This window comes from Prinia subflava, chromosome 4 (assembly GCF_021018805.1).
Source record: "Prinia subflava isolate CZ2003 ecotype Zambia chromosome 4, Cam_Psub_1.2, whole genome shotgun sequence".
In the NCBI taxonomy this organism is placed as follows: Eukaryota; Metazoa; Chordata; class Aves; order Passeriformes; family Cisticolidae; genus Prinia; species Prinia subflava.
The window spans coordinates 16,917,622-16,939,706 of NC_086250.1; the positions used below are offsets into that span (position 1 = coordinate 16,917,622).

General features: G+C 45.2%; 1 protein-coding gene across 3 annotated transcripts in view; it reads right to left on the reverse strand.

Moving 5' to 3' along the window:
• The window catches only part of HIPK2 (homeodomain interacting protein kinase 2), a 129,454-nt gene that overhangs the window by 31,561 nt on the left and 75,808 nt on the right, over window positions 1-22,085 (reverse strand). For all 3 annotated transcript variants that reach the window (XM_063395670.1, XM_063395668.1, XM_063395671.1), the window contains exons 3-5: window positions 3,325-3,448; window positions 1,076-1,195; window positions 293-379 (exon numbers count right to left, since the gene is read on the reverse strand). In XM_063395670.1, the coding sequence (XP_063251740.1) occupies window positions 293-379; window positions 1,076-1,195; window positions 3,325-3,448 (331 nt within the window). The remainder of the gene's footprint in view (window positions 1-292; window positions 380-1,075; window positions 1,196-3,324; window positions 3,449-22,085) is intronic.

A 22,085-nucleotide genomic window follows, 5' to 3' on the forward strand; every position in this document is an offset into this window, starting at 1 on the left:
GACTTGCCAGGGGTCATACATAAGAGCACTGATACAAGAGAAAATGCAGGATTTCAACATTCAGAGACGTGTCTTAGCCACTTTCCAAGGCTGCTTTACTACAGCACGCATACCCCTGCGTGCAGTCATTGCTACAAAGCAGCACATAACAACTAATTTGGTAGGCATAATCCTGGTTTTTTCAGGAGCTGGCCCAAGAATAGGGTACATAGAGAACTTCTAGAATTCCCTTATATTAGTGTTGCTGGAAAGCATGTGAACAGTCTTGCTGGTTACTCACCAATGCTCTTACCTGTGCCATATCATCCAAACAGTTGAAAATATACTTTCTTGCTTCCTTTGACTTAATCCCCGTCTCTGCCTCATGATCATCTGGCGTCTGCTCAAAACAGGACACAGGCATTGACCAACACTGCCCTGCAACCAGCTGCAGATTATGTGCCACTTCCCACGTGAGCTTCATCTTGTCCTCATCAGGGACCATCGCGTCTCTCTTGCCTGACTGGACACCATTTACACGATCTCCACCACGGCTATGTGACATATTTTATGTCACAAGGTGATTTATCTCTTCTGTTTCACTTCTGAGGGTCCTCCCAACTATGGTGGGTCTCACATCCACTCTGGCGTGAGGTGCACCATCCCATCCCAACCAGAAGCCCACTGGCCTCTCTCCTTGGGGACAGCATGCAGCCAAACACGCTGGCACAGGACACTCAGGGCTCACCTGCTTTACTAGAGGTCTTGACTGTAGAATTAAAATGCTTTCCTTTTTTCCCCCCGGCAATGAGTTAGATATTAGAGCAAAGTCTCCCCACTACACACCAATTCATTGACTACTTAGAGGAAGATTTCCAGGTCAACTCTGGACTTACATTTCCTACATTTGCAATGTCAAGCAGGTATATTACAGGCTCCAAATTTTGGGGATAGCAGTTTTACCCTGGGCAGTACCCACCCCTATTTCTGTGCTGCACTGCAAAGAGCAGAAACTTAGGCTCTGAGGTGACCTGAATGTCTCCGCGCTTCCAACCAACAACTGCAAGGTAAAAGAAACAAGGGAATGTCTTCCTACCTTCAGCCTCCACAAGGGATACGGTGAGTCTGTATCCCTGTTGAAAAACCTTGTAGTCTTTGTCCCTGCACTTAACAAATACTCTGCTGGTAAGCCCTGCGTCTGTGAAATGTAGCGAATCTGTAAGAGAAGGAGGAGAGGTCACTGTTCGTCCTGTGAAGATCTCTGGAGGTCCTCCTTGAAGGAGTGCAGCAGGCATTTGAACCAACAGCACAGACAAAAAAAGATGTAGCACGTAGAAAGACTTCACCCCGAAAAGCTCAGTGCAAGGTATGAGAAGAAGAGAATTTCTGTATGGAATTCCCTCCATTTATCATCTACATCACTGGAAACTCACCCTTAGAGTGCACTCCCACAAGGCCTAAGGATGAAAAGAGGAAAGTCCCTCAGTTTTTAAAGGTCAAAAAGAAGGACCCACACAGTTATTTCAATGGGATGTTTCAACACTTTGTACCCTCTCTTCTCCAGGAAGTCACTTCAGCAATTGGATTTCTTCCACCTGAGCACACAGCCTGTCCTAGGAGCAGTCTGAAGTTCCAAACAGAGGATTATGAAGTGCCTATCTTTGAACTAAGGTGAAACACACACTCAAAGTAACTGGTGCCCTCATGGTATGGAAAGTACTTGTCTCTACTGACTACATGACGTTATTTGGGTTGCATCCACAAGCATGACCTCATTGGCACCCACACAGCTGAAAGATACTCCATTTGTGTTTCCAGGATCTCAAACTTTTATTTATTTATAAAGGAGAAAGGGTCTGTGATTACACAATTGAAGACTGATGTCACACATGCCTGAGGTGCCACACAAAACCTTAACTTTGCCACCTCTCAACTCCTGAATGGCTTCATTCTGCAAAATTGCTGCAAACTCTGCAAAACTACGAAAACAGTCACCTACTCTAGAAAATTCTGGGGAAGAATGTTTTTGAGAGAAGAAACAGAGAAGGATAAAAACTTTAAATAAATAAAGGCATAAGAAGCAGCCGTGGTTTCAATCACTTCCAAGCACTCAGGGTTCACTGTGCATGGCTTGCTCAGCTCTGCAGCTCCTTAGGTCCATCAGAGCTCACGCAGCTGAGAGGCACCAGGATTCTGCCAGGCTATTGAGCAAATCAAGGGCTACCATCCAATGCCAGTGCTGCAGCCAGGGGCCAGGATCAGCTCCTCCCCTTTCCCAGCTCCCCAGGAGCTCTCATCACACTTTACCAGAGGAAGCTTTGTGCTGGGCAGTTAAGCTGGCCAGTAAGGTATGGTGATTTCTTTTGCAGCTGTGTGTTTTATGGCTTTTGGGGTGCAACAGGGAAGAGAAAGAAATCTACTCTTCATGCTTGGTATGCGATTTTCAAATGCTTGTAAGTTTCTCAGCTACATCTGATTTCCTTTAGTCACTAACAGCCCTACTCTTTGCTGCAAGTTATTTCCCCTGCCAAATTTTACCTTTAGAGCTCTCATTAAAAAAAATACTAGTTTCAAAAGAAAAGTCAAGAAAACATTTCAGTATGTGAAAATCTTGTTTATTTTCCCGCCTTTTTTTTTTCTTTTTTTAAACATTTATTTCCTAAAAGAAAAAAGACCCTTTTCAGGCTGCATTTGCAGTCACCTAAGATCAGCCTGAAGAATACTATGGGAATGCAAAGTATTCTACAGCCCTGGCTCTAGCTGCCACTACATTATTGGTTTTAGGACTACAAAAAGAGCATAAAAGCCTATAGGGAGAAAAGGGACGACAGCTTATATTAACTGGAAACCTACATCAATGCCAACGTTCTCCTTGTCGTTGCTTTTAATACGCACTCTCATAAAAGGAGTTATGAAATGCAGCCGAGTTCATGCAGTTTTTTCTAACAAATAAGGCTTTATACAGCACTTGCTGTTACAGCAGAGAATGGGTGCCTGCTCTGCTCAGTGAGCAGACACAAGTACAGCGCTCTCCAGTCAATGGCAGCATTGACTCTCAATTGAGATTTCATTCAGGTCTCAGAAGCTGGTGTACCAAGCTGCACACTGGTTACCTGGAATATACCTAGGTAGATATACATATTATATATATAATATATATTTTATATATATAAATATATAAAAAAATATATATTTTATATATACAATGACAATGTTGACTTGGGAGAGCAAGAAAAACAGATCCATCATTAGCAAAAGTGAAAAAGTTGGCACCTGTTCACTCTGACAAGAGAAAGGATAAAGATGTGTGCACTTACCAGCTCCCAGGGCAATATCCACACCCACCTGATCGTACTCTGAAGCTCCTGGGTACAAGGGCCAGCCCAAGAACAGCTCTGCAATAACACATCCCAATGACCACATATCGATTGCTTCACAAAAGGGTAAACCAAGGATGATTTCAGGGGCTCTGTGAAGGAAGAGATCAGAAAACATCAGCAAGGGGAGCAGAAACACTCAGCTGGTGTAAGGCAGCTGGTGCCCATCGTGACACTCAGAGAGCTGCCACAAACAAGTGTCACTGCTTCGACAGAGCTGAAGGACACACCGGTCACCGGCACAGTGCTTGCTAACCAAACCTTAGTCTGACAATATTTATCCTTACAGAGGAGTACTGTGGCCATATACAGCTAAGAGACAGCCCTACATTTGGCAGCAATTTGTAAAGGAGAAAACTACCACTGCTTTCATCCAGCAAGTGGGAATATGAAGGCACCCAGTCGAGGCCCCCACTCGAGGCTCTCAGGCCCAGCTCGCTGTCCTGTGAACTGTGCAGACCTCCTGTGGTGAAGCATCCTCTGTTCACACAGCTCCGTGGGTTCACAAACAGCCAGACATTAAATAATCATTACAGGACTGGTATAAAAGGATTACTGACTTTTTAAACCAATGGCTGTAACGAAAACCCAGAGAAATAATGTAATTAGATCTATTAGACCTAAGCCTTTTCCTCAGGAGGAAGTAGCCAAGAAGCCTTCCTTTCCCAGTCTATCCCAGGTGGCTGATTAGATTTCCTTTTCCCTTTCAGCCCAAGCAACCAAAATGCAGCAGCTCTCTGGCTGTGCATTTATTGCCAGATCCAGGAGATGCCACCAAAGCACCTCTACACCCTCCTCTTCCAAGAGGAATCTGTCCCACTGCCTTGGGATGGTTGGAATACTTCTCTACTGATGCTGAAAAGGTCTGTAGGATGAGGTTAGATGAACTTGCCCAACTCCAGTGGCCAAGGTGAGATGAGATGAATCCTAACCTATGTGCCCCAAACATTCTGCGTTTCAAAAACTTCTGTGTGAAAGAAACAATATTTTCCAAATACTGAAAACATTATACACACAAACACCTTCCTTACTTATCCCCCATCTGCCTGGAAGTCCACATGCGGTTATGTGACACCGTTCCTACTTATACAAGGATCCCCTAAAGCTTCTCCCCTGTTCTTCTTGCAACACTTTTAAAACCCCAGCTTCTGGTTTCATGGGATGTACAGCAGGAAGAAAAACTTACTCTCCCATACTCCTCTAACTATAAAGGAAAAGAAAGCAGAAGACAAATAAAAGAAACATGCACTACTTTAAAACGTTCATCATTTTAAATATAGCCTTGGGATTTCTCGGGCCCTCATGCTTATTTTGGGAATGCCTGGGGTTGGCTATTGAGCAAATCAAGTGCTACCATCCAAAGTTCAAAATAGGACCCATGGTTCCCAGTTCCCTCATCTGTCATCAGGATAAGATCTGACACTAGTGAGATCATACTAAGGATTACCAATTGCAGTGGAAAATATTATGTTTTAATCACGCCATTACATAGTCATGTCAAGACAAGTCTTTAGCCAAGAAACCAAGCAAAATGGTATTTTTTTTCCAAAGAAACAAAGACTCTGTAGCAAGAATACATGCCCTGTCTTCAGTCCTCCCCCAGTTTTGGGGAGACTTGTAATGATAAAATTCCCAAACTACCTCTTCTTAAACCATCAATGTGGAGCATAAAAATTACAGGAAATTCTGTGATTTTAAAGTTGGAATTCTTTGTGCCATTCCCACAAAAAACAAGTCAGAAACTTAAAAAGTGGCTACCTTTACCCCTTCTAGTTTCATCTGTGCTTGTCATTGTCACACCCTACTGCTCTTTCGCCCACTGTGACAAACTTTTATTCTAACAGCAATCTCTCCTCATGAAGAAGGGGTTAATTTTCCTCTTTTCCGCCCTATTCCATCATCCCATCATCCCTGTCATCCCTACACACTACTCGACACCTAGACAAAATGCAGAGAGAAAAAGACAGCTATGGTGACCTGAATCTCATTACTATGTAAATCCTGCATTCAAAGCCATCTGCCTCTCCCTGCCTGCCTTCCACATTGTGAACGAAATGTCCCTGGTCACTAATGAGAGCTCAGCCACGAATCGCCTCAACTTCAAACCCCTCCCACTGACTGGAGCTGAGGGGTGGACTATAGGGATATTTCCAACACGATTTTGTGTGGAAAACTCCCTGTTCATAAAAAACACTTGCACTGCTGTCATATGCAGCACACACGTCCTTTCCTCTCTCCTCACACTTATGCTGCCAACACCTTCAGACCCCTGCAAGAAGGGATGACCTAGAATTTGAGGTTTCAAAATATTTTAATTTTTTCTTTTTCTTAAAAGTCTTTGGGTGTCCAGTGGGTTCTCCTGAAAGCTCCACTTTCTGGAGTGCAGTAATTAGGAGAGAATTTCTTTTCTACATGCAGAAGAAGTTTTCCATCTCTGTAATTGGGAAGAAAAGTACTAATCAATGTCCGTATTATTTTAACACTTAAAATGTAACTAAACAGAACACTGCTATTTCTGTGAATTCTAATGATGGTGAGAATGCCTTTGAGAAGGGGTCAGAACTTGGGGGCTTATTTACACCACAGCCACCACTTGCTGTGGTTTTCTCCCAGTCTTCACATCATAATTGCATCAAGATTTTCCATGGAGAGGGAGTGGCCCTAATACAAAAAGATCTTAACTTAATTAAACAGTCATTAGGACACCTCAAGAACAACAGGTAATGGACACCACATGGGCTCCCAGATTTTCAGCCAGCAGATACCTCCTGTCTGCTGTGTGAAAGAGGGAGCTGGAGTCACCACGAGCAGTGCTCTGCCTGCTTGAGATGGCCAATGCCAAGCATTTTGGGGCAGGATGCTACGACCTCTGTAATGAAATAATCTTCCCACTGATAAAATACCTTTGAACCTCTAGTGTGGTGGATATTGTTCTTTATGCTCAGTTATGGGTGCATACATCCTTCTGCACATAGTATCTAATATGTGAAACTCCTCTCTTTCTCAACATAAGCATGTCAGTTTTTCAAAACAAGGTGAGATCTTGACTTCTATCACATGTTGTGGCAGAGTTCCACAGGCAACCTTCTGCTTTCAATAGCATTTTAGCTCAGCTGCTTAAAGCTTGGTTGTCCTTCACCAGGTTTAAATTTGTTACCTCTCACTTCATGTTCACGTAGATTGGGCTAGAGGTGAATATGGAAGTGATTGAATCACCTGTCCTTTAACATGACCAATTTTTATATCCTCTGCCCTGTTCTCCCATGTCTGCAGCAGCTTCTGCCTTCTCAGTGTACCATCCCATGGATGTTTCAATCTACCTCCACTGCCTAACCCTACAATTCCTCTTCCTGTCGTGACTGCTTGGAGACAGGCTGAACAGACCTAGAAAGAGTTAAACACAGGGATATTCCCCAGACTTATTTTACACTATTTGCAGAATGCTTTCACGTTCCAGTCTTCCCTAAGCTTAATATTTTGTTTGCTTTTGGAGTGACACGAGGCATTTCAGCAGATGTTTTATCTGGGAGATCCTCTGAGACACACAGTCCTTTCTCCAGAGAAGCTGCAGTTAATTTAGGACATAGAATTATGCAGAAATAGTTCATTTTTTCTCTTCCAATGTTTACTGCCTTTCAGTACTGCACTGATCTGGCACAGTGTTTTCTGTAATCTAGATCAAGTCCTTTAAATGCTCCTCACTTTTTTCTCCAGCCTAACCTAAACAAGTCTGTGATATCTGCATGCTTGAACACTTCACTTCTGGTCTAGAACTTTTTACAGATAATTAATACATTAAATAGCTCTGGTCCTAAAATGTGCATGCAGTGTACTCCACAACTGCCCTGTGTTTTCCTAAAAGCACTCAGATTCAGCTCAGCAATAAAAATGGTGTAATTCTTTTTCCCAAAGGGAAAGAAAACAATTTCCATGTCTTAAACAGTTCTTGTGTATTATTTCTCCATTCTGCAGCTGCTAACACTGTAACAAGGGAAAATGCCCTATGCAAGTGTGCACAACCAAGTATCGCAACCATAAATCGGAAGCACAATTCCAGCAGCACCAAGATCTTCCTGAACAGCACTGAGATCTCCAGCAGATCCCTCCATGACTGCACAGAGAAGTATTTTCTGCACCAACAATACAATGGTTTTTTAACACAGACTCACCAAACCTTTTGATTGTGGTGAGGCTCTTGTCTGACAGCACACAATGGAGCCAGCTGCCACGTACCTCAATACATGCAAGAACATCCCCATTTCCCACTCCCCACCCATTTCTTGGCTGTGCATCTGCAACACTCCTGGCACAGTAACTCCTGCCTCCAGTACAAGACACACAGAAGCAAAACAGGAAACTTTGCCCTCCTGTCCTTCCTCTCCCATGAGCTGCCCTCGATGTCTTCCAATAAAAGGCACTCCCCTTCTGCATGCACAGGCACAACCTGTTCTACAGCTCACACAGATCTCACCAGCACAGACCAAAGATTTAGAAACCAGGTTTAGAAACTTGCCACCAGCCTGGGAAAGACTGAAGAGCCCTGCCAAAAGCCTCTGTCTCCAGGAAAAAAGCAACCATCCCCATTTCCCCTATCTCCTACCCCTTTCCAACCAAATTACTTGCCTGGACAGCAAAGGCTGACCTGTTCCTTGGGTCATCAGTGAGTGCAGTCAGTCCCCCATCCTTTGGAGCTCAGCTTGAATGTGCCCGTTGTACACCAGGGAGCTGCTGGTGCCGGTGCCCCAGGGCACCAGGATCCCCGTGCAGGCAGCACCTGCAGGTCTCCAGAGGCAGAAGTGCCATCTCATCATTTGCTTGCACCTCACACACGACCCCAGTCCTGCTTTCAGGCCTGCTGCTGGCAGAGTATTTACTTTAGCAACCCTGCTTTGTGGCAGGGTAATTTCATTGTCTGGTGTTTCTGTCAGGAAAATTAATTACCAGTCTAGCTTGCTGGCTTTTTCACCCACACATCACAGGACATTAAAAACGAATGCCAAAAAAATTCATTTCCACAGACTCAGATTCAGAGAGCTGGGATATTTCTGAATTTTAAAACTTCCCTGCAAACTGCCCTCCTCGGGGATAATTTACCGCCTCTGGTAGGGTCCCATGGCCAAGTGTGATAGTCTCAGCAAAGTCCTTCATGGACAAGTGTACACATCAGACAGAAATATAACTCAAAACTTGATGCTTGCTGGCACCTTGAGCAGAGAGTATTCCTGCTTCCAGAAGACGGCTGGGGGCAGCTGCAGGCAGTGCAGACAGACCTGCAGTGAAGATGTCTCTGAGCTGGTACACACAGCTCCTGTCTCGCTCCACGTGCTCGTCTCACCTGTAAAGCCTGAGCTCTGGGAAGCAGCAGCTTTCACATCTCCACTCAGGAAGCCCTGGTCAGAGGTAGAGAGACAGGAGCTGAGCCCTTCTGCCCAAGCAGGGATGCACTGACCAGCTGCACACCCAGGGCTTCACCTCACTCAGGGCTCATGCTCTCCCATGCGCCAAGATACCTCTTGTGAGGACAAGGAACTGCATCCTTTGTCTGTCTTACAAAGGGGATTTGCTTCAAGCGATGGAGCTCTATCCTCCTCTCAGATGAACCCTTTCTTTGGCATCTTTATGAACTCTTTCTCATACCTGCTCACTTGACTCTTTTGTATTTTGTAGAGGTGTCCACCTCTTATTGCCATGTACTGTAGAATGCAGAGTACCTTTAACTCTTAGGTAATGGAGGTGGAATGCACAGAGAATCTTTGTTTTGTTCCTCTGTACTTCTCAGACTCCAAATCATTTCTTAAATGAAGGGATGTAAAAGGAGACAGGCTCATATCCTGCAAGTAAAAGGTTACAGTTGCTATTTCCCTCATCTCTCCACTCACACAGACACTTGGAAGGGACACAGACATCAAATATGGATGATCCTCAGACTAAGGCCACCCTCTGCTCCAGGGCTGAGCATCTGCAGACTTTTGTGTCTGTGATAAAGACAATCACCAGGGCCAGAGCTTAACACACCTACAAGCACCCACAGCTCCTGCTTGCTCACTCCCCATCCCATGCAGAGGACAGGAGAGCAGCTCTAGGCTCCACTTGTGTCACTCAGCAGGGAAATGCTGGGCTCACACTCAAGGCTGGACTTCTGCATTTCTCCTGCATCCCTGAGCAAGGGACAGCCCTGGGAGTCAAGACTCATCCCAGAATATGCAGGCACACTACCCCTATCAGATTCCAGCATAAAGTTCCAACCACGGAGAGGTCAGACTGCACAGGGTTACTCCTGAGGGAGGGAAAGGACCACAGAGGAATGCCACCCAATTGGCCACAGTATGCTGTTTGCCCACAAAGGTGGTATTGGTTTGAGTGATAAAGAAACACAGTGTCACTACAGGGCCTTCTAGCAGGCTCTGTATTTCACAGGTCAAACACAAGTACACCTGGTTTCTGGGAAGGACTGTGGGTGTAACCAAAGCCATTTCCAAGGGCTGCCAGGCCACCTGTACAACCACCACTTGATGGGAGCTCCAACACTGCACTGCTTACATTGCTCTTGCCCACCCCTCAAGATTAGTCTGCAACACTTAAAAAAATATCTGAATCAGCTAAAAAGACTGGAAGCTGGATCCACTCAGCTCTCAGTGATGGTTTATGTTACAGGACATAAATATAAACTGGAGATCAGTAACCAATGAGGTACCACAGGGGTTTATCCCAGACTGGTCTCATTTAAAACTTTATCCCTGACCTGAGGAGGAGGCTGAGTGCATTCTCGTCCAGTTTATGGGTGATGCCACACTGGAAAGACTTGGCTATGCATTTGAGGGCAGAGCTGCCACCCAGAGGGACTTGGACAGCTGGGAGACATGGGCTGATAGGGACCTTCTGAAACACAGCCAAGAGAAATGCCAGGTCTGGCCCCTGGGACAGACGAGTGCTGGTGACAACTGGGGAACTGCTCAGTAGAAATGGCCATGAGGACCTTGACTCGAAGGGCAGAGGGCTAGAAAGGAAGACCCTGGCAGCAGCAGGACCAACAGACCTGGAACAGGGCCAGCAGACCAAGGAATGTGTGACCCACCTACAGCCACCTCTGGACACCATGTTTGGTCTGGGGACCCCAATGAGCGAGTGGGAGAACCGTGGTGTCCACGACAGCAGCCTGCCCCTCCTCCTCTGCCACATGGAGAAAATGGTGCCAGGCTCTTCCCTCACGTGGGCAGCAGAAGGCAGAGATGACAGACAGATTGAAACAGGAGAGGATCCCTCTGGGAATGGGGAAAACACCTCCACTGTGCAGATAAATGAGCCACCAACACAGGCTGCCCTGAGGGACTCTGCAGTTGCTATCCTTGGAGGCTTTTAAGACCCAGCAAGATGAAGTCCTGATCTTAATCTCACGGCAGACTCTACCTTGACCATCAGCTTGGACTAAATGACCTCCCAGGGCTCCCTGTCACCTAAACTTCTCTAACTCTATAAGGTCCAGTAACCATACATTTCTCAATAGGAAAGTCACCAAGCTCCTCCTACACACAGGCAAAATCTTACACAGGATTGATTGGGAGTGCTTCCCGTGGTACAGGTGTAGGTCCCAGGGTGTTTTAATCAAGTGCACATACACACAGTTCTGTCTTTTAAAAACAAAGTGCAAGTTACACAACAGTTACCTCTGAACTTGACTGGAGTAATTATCAACCAAGCCTTGTGAGCCTCTCATTGCTAGCTAAGGGTATTTAATAGAAAATAACTCATAGAAGCAGACCAGACTACCCATTCCTGGCCACTGCTCATGTTCCACCAGGGTGCTGACTGGGAAGGGTGAAAATATTCCAGAGGATGGTATCAGAGGCAGACAGGGCTAGCCTGAACCTCAGGGAAATCACCCACTCCCTCCCTGCCCCAATCCTGGGCCATCCAAGCAATGCCTGTGTCACTCCTGACAAACAGTCAGCTAGCCTGTCTTAGAGACCTCCCATGGTGGAGCATCCATAAACTCTTCTGTGCCCCAGAGGACCTCACCCCTTGTAATTTTAAGGAATAATACAGCTGTGCATAACTGACTTTATGTCATGCTTAATTACATGATTACAACTTGTTGTCAATCTGGCATCTACATAATACATATGGAAAAACATAATTTAATACATCTCACTTGACTTTGCTTATACCTGGCTTTCTGCCAGGCTGCACCTCCTCCCTCTCCTCACTCTGCCTTGGCCTCAATACATACTCAGTACCTATAACCTTGTCTCTTTTTCTCTCTTGCTCACTACGTCTGTCTCCTTTTTCTGCTTCATCTTTTCTGCTCTCTTCCCACACTTACTGTGGACATTCCACACAAGAACCCCCTACCCCTGTGAAGGAGGTGCACACTCTGCACCTGGAAACACAACCCTATGCTGCATCCATCTGGAAAAATGGGGAGTCACAAGGACACATATCAGGCACTCCAGTAGGATCCCCCTGCTCCACCATCCACGTGAGGCTCTTGGAAAAAGCAATTTCCATAGGTTAATCCTGGAAGACTTTCAAGTAAACCACACTTACATATCAAGCACTTGCCATCCCTATGCACCTTTCTTGGGATTAAGAAAGCTGGATTCAGCCATGAACAAAGCCTGGGTTTAAATGGAGAGGGAGGGGTCCCTGCTGGGAGGCTCAGCATCTCTCTGCTCTCCTATATACATTGAACATACACACTTCATTTAGGTTAGGGCCTTAAAGAAAACCTCCTGCTCTCTTCAGCAAGAGCATGTGAGCAAATAAATGACTGAAGCCCGGAGCAGGAGAAGATAGTGCAGCTGTTTGTGGAAACAAGACAAAAGATTTAGAAATATTTGCTTTTTTCCCCCTCTCCCATGTCAGGCTGTTTACAGAAACCAAGGGATGAAATTTTGCAGACAAAACCACTGAGAGCAGCCTGTCAGTCTCGAAGGGAAGGAGAAAGAGGGAGAGGGAGGGGAGCGTAGGCTTCTTTCAGGATTATGGATCATTGCTAAATTGCTCTATCAATTATTAAACCCATCACTCAAAGCGCAGTAACCAAAATACAGCAGATAAAGCCTTTCTCATCCACTCTCTACCAGCTGCTCTCCTCCTCCTAAAGCCAGAGGGGAATGAAAATTCCCATAGTTTATATTTTATAAAGATCATTTGCCCTGTGCCTTGAAAATAAAAGATTTTCCAGACAAGGTACAGTGGAACTGAGCCTGTGGCAGGAAGACATTAAAGGAGGAATTGCCCTTTTGACTAACAGACCTAAGGAATAAAACAAAATCTCTCCAATCAATATGATTTCTTAACGCTGACAGGTTAAAACATTTGTCTGTGAATAAATGAAGAAGCAGGCCTCAGCCATCAATACCTGTTAGTTGCTGTTTGCTCTTTGCCACTGCTGCTGAACAGATCTGAGATCAACAGCAGGGTGGGCATGGTCCCAGGAAAGGACAGGACAAAGGGGCACGAGGCACCTGGTCTGGCCAGTGGCTCTGTGGAGAAGGAAATTGCAACCATGCATGCAAGGTGAGACAGGAAGGCCTGGGTGAGCAGTGCTGAGAAGGAACCACACAGGGGGATAGGTTAGGACAGGTTTCCATGTGGCTGCCAGGGTCTGGATGGACCTAGTGATTCTGTGAGTTTCTAGCAGCACCACGTGCACTTGCTGGAAGCATCTACCATATGCATCATCTGAAGCAAATACATGCCTGAGTCCTGGCAAGAGCCTGCCTGCAGCTCAGGTTAAACATGCACTCGTGTTCTGCTGAACCTGAATCGCCAAGCAAGTACTTGCTGTGATTGAGCTGGAAATCACAAAAAAATGCTAGTAAGCCCAATAATGGAGAAGAGAGCCAGGCCCTGCGTCTGACCAAGAGCCTGCTAAGCTTGTCCCAGCCAAGCATCTTTGTACATCCCTGGAGGAAGCCCTACGGGACTGACCACAACCATACTCACCTCCTTGCACTCAGAAGTGCAGGACTCCATAAACCTGAGAGGAGGTGCACAACACAGGGCACAAGGACATCGCCCCGGGGGTCGACATCTCCACGCTGAGCCAGAAGCACAAAAACACGCAGAGGGGGTGATGCAACAACAGCTACATTCAGCACAGCGTGACCTCTGGTTGTTCTCCCAAACAAAGGGCCATGCATGGGGGAGGGTCAGGGCTTTCCCAGGTTATGGAAGAAATCAGAGAATAGAAAAATCATAATTTGAAAACAAAAGCTCTATCCATGCCAGGCAGTGAATGGATGAGCCGCAACGTTTTGGGTGCAGAAATCCCCTGAAGGAAGCATCTGATCAAGAGAGGAAGAATGCCAATTATGTGCTCCCATTCATGCCACTGCAATGAAAGCATAATTCTGACTCTGCTTTCTGACCCGCAGTATGCAATTTATGCAAATCCAAGCTGTTCTCGCTTCCCTCAGAGCCAAGTGTCCACCAATGCCAGAGCTGGCTCTAACTTTTTGTTTTCCTTTTCAAATCTATTGTTTTCACTGCTGAATATTTAAGACCTTTTGTTGTTGCTGTTGAGTTTCTTTGGAAATGAAATAATAATTGAAAAAATCCCACAGCACACAGAAGCAAACAAAAGTTGACTTCTCCTCTCTCCAGCCATTCTGCCACGCTCAGTTCCATCCCAAGCCCTTATCGTTCCAGCCCAGAGCCTTGCCATGTATTGGCCAAGTGAAGCTTCTCATGTCTGATCTGCAACATTCCTGACACTTTTGTTCACAGCAAATACTGAAAGTTGCACCAAGCTGCATGGTGGTTTTATAGGATTAGCCCGAGTACTGAGCCAACTGTCAATATAAGGCTCCAAAAGATTTCTATCCCTGGCAAACACGGATACGAACCAGACTCAGGCCATGATCCTAAGATTGGCTTCACAGAACAAGTGGCAGGTCTGAGGCTAAAAATATCAAATTACTGCAGCTTTCCTTTATTTTTTTCTTTTTTTAATCATGTCTACTGGCTGCCTTATTTTTTATAATTAGAAGAAGACAAAGACAGAAATAAAGTACTTATCCTGCCTGCTCCTTGGAGAAAGGAGCATTGCCCTTCACTTATCTCTGAAGAGCCACACAGATTTAATATTATTATTAGCTGCAACTATTTGTATTTCCGCAGCACACAGAAGCGCCGGCAGAGCCCAAAGCCTCACAATGCTAGATGTTAAAACGTGCTAAGGGACTGTGTCTGCTCCAGAGAACTGATGATCTAAGACGATGTGTGGTGACAGGGGAACAGATTGGTGGAGCAGTTCGCCCAAGATCATACAGTGAGAGCACAGCAAAGCCAAGAAAAGAAGCGGGGTCCTTGTGAACGGTGTGCCGTATCTATCACACCACCACTTGTACTTACTGTAGCAGGGAACAATAATAATAAGCGAATTTCAAGGCTCTTTCAAAAAAGATGGTACTTACTGAGGTAAAGCAAATTTTAGCAAAAAATGACCTGTAGATGTCACCCAGCAAGACAGAAGCCATGCTGGGAAAAGCGCATGAAATCCAAGGCCCACTTTTAAGCCCCGCCTGGTGAGTCACAGCACCCTGCCTACGCTCTGAGGACCTGTTTGGTCCACACTGAGTTTAAGGAAAAGCCTGGGAATGCCTGCTCATCTGCACATGGAGGTCTGCGTGGCAGGGAACAGCAGGAACACCTCAGAGCTGCCCCAGTTGGCTATTCCTGCTGCAGAGAGTTGAAAATTTCCACTTTCAACTCAAGCTCTACTTCAGTCAGCGGAGTGGGTGACAACGGCCCCCTGTACAAGCAGCGGGACACAGCACAGATTGCAGAAGCACAAATCCACTCTGAATTTAATTTATTTTTATTACATTTATATTAGGGCTAACATCTGGAGGCGTTAAGTAGAGCCCTACTGTACTAGATGGTATAAAAATATGTAAGAAAACAGTCTCTGCACTAAAAAACTTGCAACCTAATTTGGGATCTCTCATCACCCTAGAAATAAAAGCTCTGGGACTTGCTGCTCAGCATCTGCTAAGACAGGATTTGTAACCAAGCCTGAACAAAACAATCCCTGACCCACTGGGGTGACCATTGTGAATCTAGATCCTGCAGCTACCATATTTTAGGGCCAATGACTGCAACTGCTACCTTGCCCAGAGATGGAAGAGGGCCCTTGTAGCTGTAGCAGAGGAATGACTCTGACTTTAACTGTTAATGTCACACATCTTAGTGGAGCCAGACAGAAAACCAAGATACCAGCAAGAACACAAGTGTGGCGTGCAAATAGTCCCAAAGGAACCATGATGCTTGCAGGAAGAAAGGCACCACTTCAGAAGAAACACTTAAAACAAAGTCTTCTGCAAAATTAAGTTCATTCTTTATTTAAAACCATCACATAGAAAATTCAATTGTTCTCTAACGCATCTCTGTACCAAATCAGGAACCTAAATTCAATCATTAAAGTGTGAAGCTGATGAATTTAAATCCATAGTAAGTGCAAATTTCAACACAATTTTAAGTAAGGAGTCGCTCCCAACACCTTCATAACATGTCAACACATAGTCATATATTTGTTTCTGGGACTCTTCAAATGTCTCCTTTTAGTGTTTCATTTTTTTTCTTGCCAAAACAAATTCTTAAAGCTATCCCAATGTTCTGAAAAAACATAAACATTTTCTGCATGTTAAAATCTAAGGTGGCTATGACAGAAATTTTGGAGAGACAAATCTTGCAGTAAAAAAAAAAAAATCATACAAAAGAAACTTTTCACTATACACGAGGGGAATCTGAACTGATTCCCATCTGATTAACTTCTAATTTGTCCTTGGATCACACTGCAGTACAGAAGTAAATTTTTAATTCCACTGCTTTGTAAGTAGCCAGTACTGTCCTTGTAAAGGGCAAAGAAATCCCCATATATCAGGAATGCTTTTGGCTGAGAGGAAGTTTAGTAATTACTCCAGAGAAATAAATACAACAATCAAAAGTACTTCCCAGGATATGAAGGCAAAGATCCACCCTGTCTTGAAAGAAGGGGCTGTCTTATGTATACATTCCTATCTTCAATTATCGTGACTGCCTGTAACATTTAGCTCTCTGTTAAGTCAACTGCAGGGTTCAAGAACATTTCCTGGCATTCTTCACATTTTTTTTACATGTTGCAATTTTGTCTGGTGTGTATCATGTGCTTCCCCCCAAAATGCCTGAACTCAACCCTCTTCATCCTGACAGGGGAGTTCAGGCTTTGTAAACTTGACCACAGCTCTCAGAAACCTCATCACTTGAGAGCTGTATTAGCAATTAGTGAAAACTGAGCAGGTTTGGCTTCGATAGGTAAAACAACAGCATGCTCAAGAAGCAGGGGATGCAAATGGACCAACGCCTCCCTTTAAAGACACTTTCATCCAGTTCTAAGCCCATGAATTTATTGCCCCAAAGTCTTGGAGCTTCCCTGTCCCTCCATCAAAAAACCTTAGTGTACGTTTCATTACCTTTACTGCAGCCTTCCCCAGCTCTATCCCTGCAGCTCCCACAACACCCATTTCAGCTGTGGAAAGCTGTCATTTTGGTTTTGTGGGGCTGTGATGGAGCTGGCGCCCACGGCAGACTGGGCAGGAGCCTCCAGCAGGGTGGGGGCAGGCCAGAAGGGCCCTGCACGAGGGGCACCTCACTGCCCACCCGTGATTTACCACCAGCACACAGCAATATTTAGGGTGCAATAATAAGGTGGTACATGAGTGCTTTACCAACAAACAAGACGGGGAAGGGAATAACTGTATTTCCCCTGTTGTTCTAAGGGGAGGTTCACCTAAAGGTTAGCGAGAAAACAATGTAGGCCCATCGATCACCGGGACAGCTACCCTAGAAAGGTTATCCCGTGATCCTGCCTCATTTTTCACATCTATAATTACCCTGCCACTTCTCCTCGCATCCCACCCATCGCCAGGCAGCAAATGCCAACCACTGCTGCTCTATTAATTATGTATTTTGCTCATGCCCATTGTCGCCGCCCCACAAGATGCTACGGCAGCAGCAGGATTAAGCGGTACAACTTCTGTGATCTCCGCAGGGTGGCGTGGCCAGGGAGAGGCAGCTTGAGGGTTTCCTTGTTCTTCCTTCACCAGCTCCATATCCCATTCAGGTGGGAGGGATGCAGCTCTTTATGTCTGCCCTGCAAGAGGGACAAGCAATGTTGGGGCAGATGAGGGAAGACTGCTTCCATTCATGAAGGGCTCAGATTTCTCTTGGATCTTTATCCAACTGAAACAAAATGCCAATATCGATGAACATACTTAGCACCACCTAAAGCGCAATCCTACTCCAAACAGTGGCTGTCTAAAAACAGCAACACCAGGCTCCTTGTTTACTGTGTCCTCCTGATGCCTGATCTAAATGTCTCAGTTTAAAAGGAAAAAGAAGAAAAAAGAGCTTTTTTTTTTTTTATCTACCAGTCCAGCAAACCCAACCACAGCTTCAAGAGCCACTCTAGACTCATTTTTTGTATGTTTATGCACACAGATATGAGCAGCCAAATTAAGATTTATGCAGAAATGGGCAGGGGAAGTGCAAGACAATGATTTGAAGACAACAAATTTGCAGGGAACTTGATATGTTTCTACTCAAAGTACAGCATCACGTTTCTGATTCAGGGGAGCCTGAGGGGGTTTTTTTTTGGCTTTGAGGAAACCTAAAATAGCTTCCTTTGAGAACATACATTCTGTAATCACCACTTCATCCTTCTGCAGTATTTCTGGATCCAGGCTTTTCAGTTGTAGAATAATAGTAAATATGTATAAAATAGGGAAAACGTCTGCTTGATTGAGAAGTATTTTCTGTTCTTGCTTTTTTCCATCTCACCAGAAACTACATTTATGTTCTAAAAATTCTAAAACCATTATTTTCTAATTGTAACCGTTTCTGCAATAGAACTCATGGTTGTTGCAAAGTGGAATAGAAAAAAAATAGCTGACAAAAGCAAAAAGATTCCATGACAAAAGTCAGCGCAACGACAGAGTTGCATGTGTGTCCTGTTTTGGACCCCAGAGAAGTTCACACCCGTTGAAAGGTAATGAAAATAGAAACACCCTGGAAAAGCTAGTAGGAGTAGACTCAAGAGGAAACAAACTACAGAATTTCTTTTGAAAAAGAAACTTAGAACAAAAGCTTCTGCAGTACCTTTGATGCTGTTGAGTTTGAAGATGCTCACCTTAGGATCCTGATAGCAAAGTACTCAGCAGAAGAAGGATCCAGAAAAACCATGGAGTTGTAGTCCTCCTTCACACTGCCATGAAAAACCAAAAGCATGGCACCTGCTGCCCTTCAAGGCTAACTCACTGTGTCAAATGTGCTCCACAACCCATCCCTGAGTCTGGAGGTGATCCAGGCACCTCTGCCAGACCTGGCTGACTGAAATCAAGGGAAAACCCACCAGAAGCACTGGCTTTTTTCATGAATGCCCATTCCACACACAGACAAGGCATGTGTTGCTGCTGACCAAAAGTCAGAATTACCGTCAGCAGAAAGCATGGATCACAGATCTCATTTGCATGCAAGAAAGTGAAAGCCACCTGCATCCTCCATCCATACCCCTTGTGCTGACTTCTCCAGTCAGGCCTGGTTTATAGTGAAATTCTTTCTTCCAGTGAAGGGCAGTGTCGGTGCAGTGCTCATCACCCCCTGAATCCATAAGGCAACACTGACTTGTCACATGAGTGTCAAGACACTGTGCCCACCTATGTTTTATTGGACTAAGAGGGAAGAGAACCCTCAAGAGCGATCAGGACATTACCTAAAGCTTCTGGTTTTGACACTGCCTGCGAGATCCTCAGGGATATCAAGAGAAGACCAGTAAATGCCCTTAATGTGAGAAAATTTATGAGAAAATGTTACCATCTCATGTATGATGAATAAAAAAAACCCTAAAATTTAATGATGGGAATTTTCTTGCCCTCCTGATTAAGCCCATTTACAGTTCTTTCAGGTTGATGGTTTAGCCATAAGCTCGGGCATATGTACTTGGGGACACTTCTTGGTTGTTTTTCAAATTCCATTGTTTACTTATTTGTTACAGAAACAAAGAACAATCAACAATATGGTACAGAGCCACATGTTTTGGAGTGGAGCAACAGCCACAGACCCTTCAGAATTGAGATGGTCCTCTGAGGATCTGTTTCACTCACTTTTAGAAAAATCCCTGCTTTCCCACTTTTCCTTGAAGCAGCACGCTAGATGAGGGAAGGATTAATTAGCTGATGTCTCTAAAGCTCTTTGAAGATGAAAAGTGTTATTTTTATTTTCAAGTCTCACCAAGTTAAAAAAAAAAAAAAAAAAAAAAAAAAAAAAAAAAAAAAAAAGGGCCAGAGAAAGACTTCTGCTGTTTCCTACAGAGAGAGGTCTCAGGACTGAGCTCCTGTACAGAGACACTCCTCCAACGCCATAATTTAACCAGCAAGCCATCACCACAGCTCTTCCTCTGGGCCATGCATTAACAGGGGCTCTGCCCAGCTGCCTATTCTCATGGAACATGTAGAACTCAGTACCACTGAGACCTCTCCTCCTCCATCAAATTTGCTGAATTTGTTCACCAGATTCAAAACTTAAGGGGAACAAAGCAACTGTGTGATCACACACACCCCTTGTTTTTGTAGAATAGCAGACTAAAAGCAAATGAGGAAAGCCCTTGAATACAGATGCAGAGTGTCCGGCTACCCAGAACGCTGGTGGGCTATTTTTTCCTGAAGTGTAAATTACAGAAGTGATTTATCTCTCTTAAACACTTTGTACCTCCTGTTGGAATTTCTGTATGTCTCTATTCTTTTTTTTTCTCCTCTTTGGCATCACGAGGATGCACTCAAGCAGAAGAGGCTTGCTGTGGGGAGGAGTGGGATCCCCTGGCAGCTGGAGAGCAACAAGAAGCTCACAGGTAGGGTGCCCTGCCCTAGGAAGACAAAAATAGCAAGAAGACAGACAGGATTGCAAGGTATTAGTCAAGCTGTGCTTAACACCCAAGACAAGGACGACAAGGAGCTGTTACAGGTCAGGCCTGAAATGAGCTGGAAACCAAGAAGGGAAAGACTCCCCTGTGTAGCCCATTTACAGCTCCTTCAACTCCGTGATCTCATCAAAATCTCACCACCACCAAATATACACAGGATGCTTGCTCTGAGTTATCCTGTTAGGTAACACTGAATATTCATCTCACTGACACCTAAGGTCCAGCACCAGATATATTCCTTCCCCCTGACCAGGCAGAGCTGGCAGGAGCTGTCCTGAGGCTGCTTTCACCAGAATTCCTCTCCTTGCTCTCAGCTCAGCAAGGCACAATGTGCAAGAGCTGAGAGGTCCTGTGGAAAAACAGCCATCTGGTGAAGGGGCAGGAAGAACTGGTTAAAAACAGAGTAGCTCCACCATATGGAGAAAATAATTCAGTTGGGCAGTGTAGGAAGAAGCAAACCCTATTATAATAATTGTGTTGCCAAGTGATGTTGCAGACTTGTTTTTCCCCTCACAGCTTCTGCACTGATTAAGAACAGAGCTTCCCCCATAATATGGCACAATCCCCACAGCAAGATCAAGCTGTTCCACCAAGTGACTTGTGGGAATATCAGGAATACACAAAAATGTCCACAGTGTGAACTGAGCATGCAGACAGGAGCATTGCACCCCCCTATCACCTTGCCTATCCTTCCACTCTGTCTGAGTTAAAACACCAAGATTTTGGGATAAGCCAACCCGGTTCAGCGGGACGGCACCCTGAGGAGAGCTGACTCAGACTTAGCACAGGAGGCAATTACACCAGTGACAAGCTAGGTTTGGAAAACTTCTGGCCCACCAAACCCGAGGACAGGTAATGCAAAACCTGCTTGGGTCTAAGACACCTCTCTTCTTACACATGGGAATTCTGCCCCCCCTGTAATCATCCATATATTTGGAACAGAGTAACTTAATAAAGCCCTGATGATAAACAGGTCCTTCTAGAACAGCTCCCCTTCTTCTTCAGGCTGTTAATAAAAATGTACCAGGTGTGGCAGCTCGAGAGGTACTCCTTCCCCTGAAGACTGAAGGTGACCCCTGCCTGGAGATCACACTAATCTCCCCCACAGGAGCTATTACTATTTGTGCTCCCAGGGTCCTGCAATCGGATTATCATCACTGAGAGCAAACTATGCGCTGAGTTTCCAAGGTCCCTCCCTGGCTCTCCTGGTCACAGTGGCATGCCCTTGTTGGGAATACACTAGGCAAGGGATCCACCTCCACTGCTGCTCCCTGCCCACTCCCCACGATGCCCCAGCCAGCAGTGCAAAGTGAGGTGCTGGCACCATCTCCTCGGTCAGCACACGCTGCTGCTGAGCCTGCACACCAGCCAGAACAGATGCCTAGGCCAGGCTAACTCTGGGGCAAGGACAGATCCAGACATCAAGATAGCCACTACACTTTTTCCTTTGTTTCCAATCCCCTACCCCTTTCCCCTTTCTTCCTTCTCACACATTCCCATGCTGTGGCTTTCTACTGGCTGCACTTATTTCCAGAGACATGCGTGCTTGTAAACAGAAAGATTTTCTTGCTTAAGCAGACTTGCAGCTTCCATCCAAAATGGACAAACCCACTCATGTCTCCAAGGGCGTGGAAGACAGAGAGGAAAACACAGTCTCTTGCTGCAGACATCTTTCCCAAGAAAGCAAAATCCCAGTCTGAGGCCAGTTAACATATTAGTCATTAATTCTGGATAAAAGGAAACATATTTGCATGGCCCTGCTTAGACAA